General features: G+C 46.3%; 1 protein-coding gene across 4 annotated transcripts in view; it reads right to left on the reverse strand.

The window, feature by feature from the left end:
* The window catches only part of LOC147706699 (cullin-9-like), a 354,395-nt gene that overhangs the window by 295,116 nt on the left and 46,838 nt on the right, over window positions 1–12,441 (reverse strand). For all 4 annotated transcript variants that reach the window (XM_086925838.1, XM_086925836.1, XM_086925837.1 and 1 more), the window contains exons 3-4: window positions 3,488–3,642; window positions 2,756–3,274 (exon numbers count right to left, since the gene is read on the reverse strand). In XM_086925838.1, coding sequence (XP_086781964.1) covers window positions 2,756–3,274; window positions 3,488–3,642 — 674 coding nt within the window. The remainder of the gene's footprint in view (window positions 1–2,755; window positions 3,275–3,487; window positions 3,643–12,441) is intronic.

Genomic DNA, 12,441 nt, shown 5'->3' on the forward strand with positions numbered 1-12,441 from the left:
TGTATGATCTTTACGTTGGCTTTAGAGCCCTATGTGGAGCAACCCGAGACAACAACTGATAGACGCATGCAAATCTTTACAAACTTTGTCAAATATTTCAGATACAGATTTAACTGTGAAATGTCCCTCCTGTTTCAATGTACGATATGTCTCCCAAGGGGCTTGAGTGTATTTAACCTGAATTGAAAAGGGTGGATACTATCTTTGTACATCATGGCCAGCCTTTATTAGCGTTGCCTGCATGGGCTACATGTCATTGGAGCAAATAGTCTTGCCAACGCTCGATTCTACCAAGGCATTCAGCACCCTGAAATAGCCTTACATGTTTGGGGTCTTGGAGAGTATGGGGAATGGGCCTGGTACAGACAGTGGGACAAACTGCTGTACCAGAAGCATAAAGGGTGAGAGTTATTGGAACCTAGTCCAAGCCCCCTGTAGACACAGCAAAATTCAGTGGACTTTCTCCAAAATAACTTATACACACTACTAAATTACTGAATGATGGGAGGAATTAGAGGTCACTGTCGCTACAAGGTTGGACAGCTATGTTCAAGATGATAGACCTACCCATGTTCTTTCACATCCTTCAAAACACGCTTTACAGGGAGCCTGAAACTCTTTAGAAGCTGGAGGTTGACGTGAGGCTACTTGTATAGAATAGATAGTCACCATACATCCCCTCCAATAAACTGACAAAGGGACTGGCGGGGGGGCATTCTGACTCACTTGGGGGTCAGGGAGAGTAGGTGTAAGGGAATGCTGGGTATGAGAAAATATTATTGGGAAGCACAGTTGTGATGGTCAACAAATGGGTGGTTTCCCCACAGGAGGAACCAGCCCTAAGGATTGGCAGACACACTATGGGATCAGAGAATACCCTGCAGCCCTCTGTAGAACCAAACCGGAATTATCAATACAGAAAAAAAATTGAGTGCAATGAGGTAAAGAACTACATGGGATGGGAAGGAGTCCTAACCAATGAAACACCACTCTCGTACAGCAGTGTCCAATAGAGTTAAGTTAAAGGGTTTCCATAAGTGGGAACACAAACTAATAAGTAAACTAGGTGTCCTGTGGAACAGTGGGTTCTCTTGGTTTAATCAAGAAGAAAAATTGCCAAACAATGGGGAGAGAGCGCTCCGCTAAATGTGGGTAGCTGAAAGTAAGTCTATGAGGGTAGAGGATGGCCAAAAATTGGGAAAGATATGGTAACCATGGCAGCACTACTTAGGGATATGATGATTCATTGAGTAAAAAGGAATTCCTGATGCTGCTGAGGTCTGAGCTAGTGTAGGTATGTTGGTAGTGTAGGTAAGTGGAAGAGGTGTGGCGCAGTGGCCAGGGTGCCCGACTCCGGGTTAGGGGGTTCACGGTTCGATCCCAGGTGCCAGCGGCAGGTTAGCCCAGCACCATTTGACTCTGGGCAATAGCTCGCTTAATATTTCCGATGACCCCCAGCGCCGGGACACCACTTCGGAGGTAGCTGTGCGCTTTACAAATACTGGTTTTCATTTCATTTCAATTGATGAGCAAGGGTGACTGAATACAACACACTTTGAGAATGAAAGAAAGATTTGCCACTTGTTTCTGGTGAAAGTCAGTGGGTGATCATACAGTGACTATAATGTTAATAAAAGATTTTTTTTTTTAATGGACTCTTTAACCTTCCTCTTTCTTCTCTTCCCTATGATAAGACCCAACGTGACAGCGATACAACTGTGCACTTTCTAGGAAAACACCCATCTCTATTGTTTTGCACATTTTCTATTAATTACTGAAACCTATTTGCTGATATCAGTATAGATTTCCTCACACTGAGGCAAGATACATTAGATGTTCATCTCTGCAGAACCGTCCCCCAATGACCCCTTTAAAAAAGAAAAGGTTTTGAAAAAATAGGAAATGTAGTCAAGGTTTCAAAAGGAAAGGAATCTGAGGAGGCATGTGTCAATAGCTGTGGAAAACAGTTACTGTCATGTACGGCTCTAAATAACCGAAAGGGCATAACCACAGCACTGAACTCAAACGCAGAAAAATAATTTAAAATTCTGAACAAACTGTACAATCATCCAGATTATTTGGAACATGCCCAGTGAGATCCAGTAAAACTGCTCAGGGCTAAGAACATATCACCATGACGTCAAAGGAGATTCATTATTAGAATTTCAGGGAGCCTTCACTCTCCGAGGTTGCACTGAAGCATCAGAATGCTTTTGAAGCATGTGCCAGAATAGCAGACTTTTTGACAACACCGGCCACAGAACATAGGGCACGCCAGGATGGAATTTGAGTCTTACGTGACAAAAAAGAACACAAGCAAATCCCCTAAGCTGTAGAACACATGGGTGTTATGAAAAGTAAAACAAGAGCTGCATATATAGAAGCATGAGAAAGATGTGTGCATAGAATGCCAGCTGACAAACCACATTCCTTGGGACAAGAGTGCTTTAATAGACTAGGAAAGTACCACTCTTGCCTAGTCAGCAAAGGTGCTGCAGGGAACAACAACATCTGCAAAGGACACAGTAGGCAAATTAGGAGGAATTTTCCAATTGACAGCAAAGGCTGTAAGGAAGAGAATTAAACTGGTATATACAGATGGGTGAGGTGCAACAATATAGACAGGTAGATCAATTAATACTACAGGACAGTATGCAAGGATTGACACACACACACACACACCACACACCAGTCATCATATCAAAGGGTAACGAGAGGACACTCAAACAGGGCCCTCCAGTTTTGCACTCATTACCTGGACAGGTGGCGTCCCATCGTTGCTCTGTCGAAACTCCCCCTCGTCACCCGTGCTGACCTGCTCATAGTCCTCCAGCATCCGTACACTCATGCCAGGCTTTAGGTTTTCCTGCACATACTCAACGTAACCACTGCGACTTGCAAAGTCAGAACGTGTCTTGAAACCATTGGAGGACTTCTTACGAGGAGGAGGAGCCAACTGGACACTGTTGCAAGAGGGCACTTTTGGCTGGAAAATGGAACGGAGGACACGGGGCTGCACCTCCCACGGAGATCGAAACTTTATGTGCTGTCCACGGTCCCAACCCATGACACGTACAAGCTCAGATATGAGGTTAGCCATGGCCATACTGAACTCAAACTCCCTCAACACACGGCTCTGCTCCCCCAGAGGGCTCACATTTGCAGCCCCATTGTGGGGTTGCACTACCTCTTCACTGCTGCTGTTCAGTTTGTCCACCAGGGAGGTGACACACAGGTAACGTTTCACCAAAGAGAAAAGCAGCTTCCCAGGAATCTGTAAGACATGAAGAAAAGATAAGGATCAACCCTGATTCACGCTCATGCCTACAGTTCCATTGCTCTTCTGCCATGTTGCTAGCCAACTTCAACTTCCATCCAATCCTAATCTTCCAGAATAAAGCTCAAAGAATATTCATATTAACACAATATTAGAGAATGCTTTTCACTTCAGCATCATTCTCAACCAGCCTCCACAATATAATCCGACCTGCGGCAGGTGGATTCCATCGAAGCATATGCAGTGCTCTTCGGAGGATGTGGTCTCTGCAAACAGCTCCAGGAGGGTGTAGCGACTGTCGAAGTCCATGTGCTGCTCAATGCCATCCTGCTGGCTCAGGGACAGGAGGACATAGGCCCGGCTCCCTGTAAAAAGCAGAAAAAGAAACCCATCATGATTCGGTATTCTAATGGTCATCCCAGCTACAATGCTACTACAATAGTACCACCTGATGGGGAAGATGTACACAGTCAAACCACAAAATCAGAACTCAATAAAACACAGGAACCAGATGAATGATGCCAAACAGATTAACCAAACATGCAGAACCTGACGCGCTTGAGTGGTGCAATGCAACATCAAAAGAAACATGGAGAAGAACGCCAACTCTTGCCACTTTGTGGCACTAGGTTGAGGGCAAAGCATCTTCCTATGACCCATGTTGTTGAAGCAACTAATAAAGAAGACCCTAGACTTTCCAAAACAAAAATATTTGTATACATCTCATTTCTAAATATGCTAAAAAAAATGTATCCCAATACTCAGTGATTCCCAAAACGTACAGTAACGGTAGAATTGTAACCTAACCAGAATCTCCCGAAATCATGTTATAACTAGGCCTGGGCGGTAAATTCCGTCCTGCTAGCGGAATTTGTGGAATTTGGGTAATTTCACGTTCCGCGGAGAACATGGAATTGCCAAAAATTCCACGATCCGCGGTTTTGCAGAATTGTTTGCTTGTTCGTACTTTCAAAATGCGTGTTCGCAAGATATTTCCACCCGAGCACGCAAACAGCGTTTGCGAACAGGAAAAAAGCATCGCAAACAAGCAATTCCACATGTTGTCAGAACTCTGCGTGCTCGCAGAGAGATTTTTTTACTGTTTCGCAGAGCTTTGCATAGCGCGACTACGCAAATTCCGCCCACCCCTAGTTATAACACATTAGTTCTCCAAAACCCCAAACGCTGTCCCATAAAAATACTTACTCAGGATGAGTTAAAGTATATCTGGAATTTAACTACATGAGCCAGATATACATAAATTGTTGGTGAAAGAGCAACATCAAAGTTTACACATCAAGGAAACAGACAGCATCTCAAAACCATGTTTAGTGCAGGTCGGAGAGAAGAAATGAATTAATCCTAAGCATAGTGACTCATGGAACCGAAAACAGTTCAAACACAGGCTAGTGATTGGTAACTGAGGATGTGTCTGGTGACTGTTTAGATAACACCAGCATAGGAAGCAAGCCAAGGAATGCGCTTTGGCAGTGTGACGGCGCTAATTCACACAACTTACTCTTGATTTTGAGGCCAGAGAAAACTGTTGGTTGATACCTCATCAGAACCCTGGACACACTTTCTTGGAGACTTGTCATGCGTAGGTCTAGTTATCCTTTGATGTCATTTAAAGGGACAGATAATTGAGAACCTGACCTTTAAAAGCTGCTGAGGAGTAGTAGCAAAGAACCAATGAGCTTGATGGAATACAAATAAGTTTTGAAGATATATAGGTCAAATCAAGACTGCTTTATTGAGATTGAGAATAATGGACTAAATGTAATTTACCTGTGCTAAAGTTTTTCTGTCACCAGGTTGGCCAACTTCCAAGTTCCTGATTCATGGACTATGACTTTTAGACGGCCATGTCAAAGGGCAACACAGAATACGGTGGAGACGACTACAATTCAAAGATCTCTTTTCGATCATTTATTTTTTATTTTATTTATTGAGTTTTGTATAACGCGAACTCAACTCAAAGGCATCCGATGGCTTTACAGAGTCTGCATAACAGCAATCATGTGAGGTACCTTTGGCCTAGGTATACCGATATCGTGGGAGTACATAGGCAACATATACAAAATGACATTAGGCTACGGTGCTGATACTGTTTTGAGGTAGATTATACCATACATGTATACATAGTGCTTAACACCATACTGCAGGAATATATTAAAATACATAGAGTATGTATTATAACGGAAAATTACGACAGACGGTAAAAAAAGATACACAATATTGTTTAAAGATGGCCAGGGAAGGCCTCAAAGAGGCGGGGGATAGAGACCCAGTTTCCCCCAGGGTAATGGCGCTCAGGATGCTTTAAGGGGATGGGTTCAAATATTTGTTGAAGAGCAGAGGTTTCAGTTTCGTCTTGAAGTGGGGGAAAGATTGATTGTCACGTAAGTCCTGGGGTAGTGCATTCCAGATTCTAGTGTGATTTCTCTTTCTTAAATTTTGGTGGAATCAGGAGTAGGCTGTTTGAGCTTCGTAGAAGTCACCCTTGACCAGCTTTTGATAATTTGTTTGACAGGTAGACTGGTTTACCCGTGTAGAGAGTTTTGTGGATTATGCATGCAGTTTTGAGTATAGCTCTTGCCTTGGCTGGAAACCAGTTGAGTTGCTTGAAGTGATGTGGTCATAACACCTTCTCCATCTGATAGAGACCTGGCTGCTGCGTGGTGTGTTGCTTTCAAAGGGACTAGGTGTATTTTTGGGGCGTCTCTGTAGACTACAAATGGAAGACTTGGAAGAAAATGAATCTCAAGAAGAAGTCCGATGGAATCCAAGGGTGGAGCTGGAAGTGAAGAACCTGCAGGCAGAGAGGACAGAGTCTAAGCCACTAGGAAGTGACCAGGATGCACGGAAGAGCAATGCCCACCAACATAGAGAGGTTCAGAAGCGTCAACGGTGACCTTGTAGCTGCAGCTGTGAGGGCCAGGCAATACTGAGGAAGACCAGAAGCCATGCACGAGCTGTTCCACGCCAGATGTCAGTGACTAGGTGGTGGGTGTCCAGTGAGAGAACCAACAAGCCTTGGTAGCCGCAAATTGCATGGAGAACGAAGAAGGAGCAACGTTGGGACCAGCAAGGTCCAAGGGATTCACCAACATAAGGAGCGTCGGAGCAGGCCCCAAGCAAGCAGGGGGGCCTACTAATGCAGTAGAAGACCCTCAGGAGGACCCACAGGCCAAAGGCACAGGAGTCGCAACAGTACCTCAAGCAGCTCACCAAGAATGAAGGCCCACTGTGCAGAGGATGCGGTGAGGACGCTGAGCTTGGAGGTAAGAGATGCTGGAGCTTCTTGTAGACCGAAGATCTCTGGAGTGCAGAGCCAACAAGCCTTGGCAACAGGACGTTGAAGCAGTGCATAGGGGTTCGATCCGAGCGGTTCTGAAGAGGCATACTGGTCTATAAATTGCAAAGAGGAGAGGTCAGGCCTCGAGGGAGTTGCAGAACCATCACCTGTGCTGCTGAGCCTTTAGAAGTCGAGAGAAATCAGGAGGAGCAGAACGGTCAGCTTCACTACAGTGCATGCTGATGCAGGGGAGTGACTCCTTCACTCCAAGGGAGGTTACTTCCAGTGTCCTTGATGCTGACAGGTCTGGTGAAAATCCTAGAAGAAACACAGACACAGATGGCGATTAAGACTTGCAGAACAACAAGACCAGGAGCGTTGGGCGTCTTCCTTGATGGAATCTCGGTTCCAGGCTAAGTCCTGCGAATTCAAAGTGTCCAGACGGTCATAGAGTGACGAGGTTACAGGCTTGAGTCACGTCCCATGACAAATCCGAGGACCCACCCACAGGTAAGCCCTTACGGTATATAGGAAAGGGGTTAGGGTGACTAAAGGTTCCCTCCCAGAGGAGGGGCTGGACAGAGGGGAGCATACTCCCATGTGCTTTGTTCAGTTTCGCGCCATTGCTCTTTCATGCTCAAGTGATTGTCAAGTGTGATCCCTAGGGATTTAACCGAGTTTGAGACAGACAGTTTACAGTTTAGTGCAGTGATGTTGTTGAGCCAGGTATTGATTTGAAAGCACTTATCTTTAGGCTGAATGAGGAGGAGTTCTGTTTTGTTGAGGTTGAGTTTGAGATGGCTGCTGGACAGCCAGGACTGGAGTGTGAGGAAAGTGCAATTTAGGTGCTGGATGTCTTTGTCTGACGAGATTTTCAAGTAGAGTTGGGTATTGTCTGCATAGAGGTATTAGGCAATTCTAGCTTGCTTCAGGATCATCGTGAGGGCTACCCTGTAGAGGTTGAATAGGGCAGGAGATCGGGTTGACCCTTGAGGCACTCCTTGTGAGACTGGCCTTGCTTTTGAATCTGTATTGTTAAGTTTAATTAGTTGTGAGCGTTGACTTGGGAAGGAGGTGAACCACTGACTGACATTTCCCTCGTCGCCTGCAGGCCCTGAGAGGGTGTTTAGGAGGATGTCATGGTTTACAGTATCAAAGGTGACAGAGAGGTCCAAGAGGACTAGGAGGCTCGCCTGCCCATCTAGAGATCTGTGCAGGTCATCTACAATGTTCAGTATGGCTGTCTCTGTACTGCAGCCCTTCCTGAATCCCGATTAGAAGGTGTCGTGTAGGTTGTATTTTTCAATGTGGGTGTTGCATTGTGAAAGCACACATTTTTTAATGGTTTTGGCAAGGAGTGGGAGGTTAGTTAAGGGTCTGTAGTAACTGAAGTCGTTCTGGGTGACTTCTGATTTTTTGAAAGGGGGGTTACTTGGCTAAGTTTGAGGGAGGTTGGCATGAAGCCATTGGTTAGGGAGGAATTGATGATCTTGGTCCATATAGGATTATGACGTGACAGATTTTTCACAAGTGCCATACGGATGGGGTCAGAGATGTGCGATGTCTGCTTCATGCTCGCAAGTACTTTGATAATTTCCTGTTCATGGACAAGGTTGAATTTAGATCAGATTGCATTACTTTTCGGTTGTAAGGAGAGGGGGTTGAAGAGCTGTGTTGCTGAGGGAGGGGGAACAGCCAATATTTGGAGGTGAAGTTTCAGGCGGGCTCTTTTCGGAGGCGGCATCCTTGAAGCTTGGTAGGTGGGAGGCTATTGGGAGAGTTTGATATTAAATACTTTTTTCAGGGGGGGAGGAGCCAAGATGGCGACCGGAGCGGACGTGTAAGCTCTCGGCTCCGCCGGCCCTTGAATCCTGCGCCGTCATCCTGCCTGATATCCTGATGCAAATCCCCTTCGGGATGTGCAGTGAAGTGTGCTGACCCAGCCAGCGTTCCTCCGGATCCTCTGACTGACCGGTGTCCGAAGATATCCTGCTTTTGCCTGCCGGCCCTGGACCCCAGCTTGTGTGCTGCGCACCGCCGGACCTCCGAGGCTTTGTTTTGACCGGGCTGCTCGCTTGGAGCCGGGGTGTGGGGGACGCTGCCTTGGCTCGTGTTGCAGATTGTCCTGCACAGTCTGCCAAAGCTTTCGTCGCGCATTGGAACTGCAGCGTGATTATTTGGAACGGACGCGTTGGGTGATAGACTCCTTCAAGACCCTGACGGAGAGCTGCCTTTACCCCATCGCTGCAGATGCCTGGCAACGGCGAGCTTTCCCCCGCCCCCCCCCCCCCCCCCCCCCCCCCCCACCGCCCTGATCGACTACCACCGCTGACACGGTCCCGCACGAAACTCTGCTGGCTGTGAGACGGCCCTGGCGCCGTGAGCTAGCATAGATTATCGGCAGTGCCTCCGTGGTCTCCCACCCCCTGGCTCCAGTGCTATATGGTGGACAAGATGGCGACGCCTGTCCCCCTGTATCGTGAGGAAGATGGCCCGTCCTCGCTTTGTGACCGCGAGCCCATGAACACACGGGGGGCCAGGTCGCATTCACCCTCCTCCGACCTGGAAATCATGGAACAGCAGCCTGCGTGTTCAATTAGGGATGTTATGGCCGCTCTGGGTGGCCTAAGATCGGCGCTAGAACGTGGATGTGCTACACTGGGCGTGAAGCTCGACACCATTATGCTCGACTTGAGGCGGGAGCGGAAGATCTACCCCCCACAAAGTCCGGACCCCCCCGTACAGCTGGCTGCCTGCGATACAGTGCCTTCGAGGGTCCGCAACAATGTTGTTATTGTTTCCGCTACAACTTGTAGCACATCGAGGCCACCGGACGGACCGGTTGACGATACTTTGTTTCCCTCCCGCCCTGTATCTGACATTCAGCCGTGCCCGGTATCGCTACTGTATCTGGCGCTAAGTACGTGGCCTCACGCCCATTTGCCTGCTCTGCCTTTGAGGCTTCCATTCTTTCCAATGTGGAACTTTTACCAACTGGACGTGTCGGAGTGTTTCTCAACTGGGGACAGTGAACTTTCTGGAGGCTGGCGACGTCCATCTTGCGTTCGTGTCCCTCCCCCTTTCTCGATGGAGCCATCTTGTTTCTTTGTCTGTGTAGAGATTGGATTTTCAGGGGAGATGGGACTAGGGGGACATCCGCGATCGGGACAGGGCTAGGCGGCTCCCTTGGGGGACTTGATGTGCCGGCGGGCGGGGACTGGATGGAACTGCTTATTGATTGATTTGTATGCCTATTCGAAATGATTCACCCCAGTCGCAGTATTGTTTGCTATTCCGATTGTGACGATGATACTTGGGGTGGCGGAGATTGGTGGGGCTGGCGGAGGCCGAGAGTATGTGGAACAGTCCTCCTCCCGACTTGCTTTTTCTTCTTTTTGGGAGTGGCAGATCAGCTTGTTCTTTTCTTCCTCCCTATATTCCAGTGTTGAACTTCTTCGTTTATTATCTTCTTCTTTTCTTCCTTCTGCATTTTCTTGCTTTCTCTCGCCTTTTTTTCTCTCTTCTTCTCTCTCTTGCTGTATTTCAGGTTTATGGGGCGACAGACACTCTGCTAGGGGGGGGGTAGGCCATAGCCTCTGCATGTGTGTAGGGTGGGGGGTTATATTTCATTTTTGTTAGTTTCTATGGGACCTATTTTTGCTTCTTTTATAATTTTTCCTTTCTCTTGGCCCGTGTTCAGGCATACTGGGTGAGGGGTGGCGGCGGCGACACGAATGGGATGTTGAGATTGCTATCTCGTAGCGTAGATATTGTGTGGCCATCCTGCCTGGTCGGGACTTGCATGTCGAGATGTGGATTGACCGTAAACTGTACCTAATGTCATGTCCCACCTGCACGGTCCTTGCTCTTATTTTATTATTTTATGAGTACGGAACAACACGACCTGATCTTAATAGTTGCACAAAAAACTTTAAAAACTTAACCTTCATTACTCCTATGTCATGGTCTTGCAGCGTCCTCCAGTTTGATTTATGCTCAATAACCGATTTGTTGCTGTATAACTATGTCACCGTATTGCATGCACTAGTGCTCTATGAGAGTTCGTGGCCGGCCGGATGGTTGTGGGCCCGTATTTGTTCTTTATTTCGTGCACAATAAAGGTTTTCAAAAATTAAAAAAAATAAATAAATACTTTTTTCAGAGAAGAATGTGGCACATTCTTCACAGCTTTTGGTTGCATTTTTCATTGAGTTTTAGAGGAAAGAGGAGGTTTCCTGATGTTGAATAAGTCTTTGGGTCTGTTTCTAGACCCGTATAGTTGTCTCAGAAAAAGGAGTATATTTCTCAGACAATATGTTTTTTGTATTTTAGGCATTCAGTCCGGAGGATGGTGAGATTAGAATCCGAGGGTTGCTGTCTCCAGTTTCTTTCAGCTCGACGGAGTGACTATCTTTCATTGTTAAGATTGTTATTGAACATGGATCTAGAGGGGATACTTTTTGAGGTTCAGAGGGGCAGCTGCTTCAACGAGTTCCGTCATCTTTATGTGGTAGTGGTCGGTGAGGTCATCAGTGGAGGAGAGGTCAGGCGGAGGTATGATCTGGGCGTTGACTAGTGCTACCAACTGCCTGCGGGATTTGATGGATGTTCCTCACCCAGCGCTTTGGACGGATAAGTTGGGGGCGGGCCATTGGATGGAAGGTGTTGAGGTCGACAGAATAAGGTGGTGATTGGTCCAGTTGGATGGTAGGATAGAGGGATAATGTGTTATTCTTGGAGATGAGATCTATCTGCTATGAACTGCCTCTACCAAAAGCACATCAGTTTCTAACACTCACAATTTAGAGGTGAACTTTGCTCAAGATATCAACGTGAACCTTAAATTAGTTAGTTCATAAATGCTACCTTTTTTACGACCTGAAAACTGGTAATATTGCTAAATAGGTCTGACATTTGGCAACAGAACAGAACAGGCCACGCACGGCTTTATGGCTTCCCTGGTTACAGCATTGTACTGGTACAAAAAAAGATTTTGTTAATGTCTATATCTATGTATAAATAATATATATTTTCACTGAAAAAACAAAAGGTTACAGAGACGTTATAGATAGGAAAAATTTATTTTTTTTAAACTTGGAAATTCACTTTAAAAAAACAAAGGTTACAGGGATATTCTAGTTAGGCTCACATTGGACTCCTACAAAACCAGTGAAATTCAGCAGGTCTAGTTAGCTAAGCTAACCATGACTTACACCCCCACACTGCACTGCTTATGACCTCACATATTACATCACTTATGACATGGTCAGTGAGATCACTGATGACATCATCCAGTGCGTGTCAGCACTTTCTAAAAGTTTAAATATATATGCCAAGGTACTATAAAAGTTAAAATAGTATATTTTGTGTGCTACTGAGCGATACTATTTCGAACATATATTATGTGAGTGACTGTGTGTATCCGTGTGTAAGAGTGGGTGCCTAAGTGCCTGTATGGGTGTGTGAGTAGGTGTGTGGGAGAGTCGCTGTGTGAGTGACAGTATTGGGGAGTGAGTGGGTGTGTCAGTATAGCTGTGTGAGTGGCTCTATGGGTGGGTGAATCAGTGTGCAAGTGACTGTATGAGTGAGTGGGTGTCTGAATGGTTGTATGTGTGAGTGATTGGCTGTGTGAGTGGCTGAATGGGTGAGTGAGTGGCAGCTTGAGTGAGTGTTTGGTTAAGTGAGTTGGTGTGTGAGGGGTTGTATTAAAGAGTGAGTGTCTGTGAATTACTATGGGTGAGTGAGCATATATTGGAGTGGTTGTATGGATATGTGAATGGGCATGTAAGTGGTTGTGTGGGTTTGTGTGAGTGCTTGTATGGGTGGGTGAGTGAGTAGCTGTGTTGAGAGGCTGTACGAGTGTGTG

The sequence above is a fragment of the Lissotriton vulgaris genome, chromosome 6, assembly GCF_964263255.1.
Source record: "Lissotriton vulgaris chromosome 6, aLisVul1.2, whole genome shotgun sequence".
NCBI classification, from domain to species: Eukaryota; Metazoa; Chordata; class Amphibia; order Caudata; family Salamandridae; genus Lissotriton; species Lissotriton vulgaris.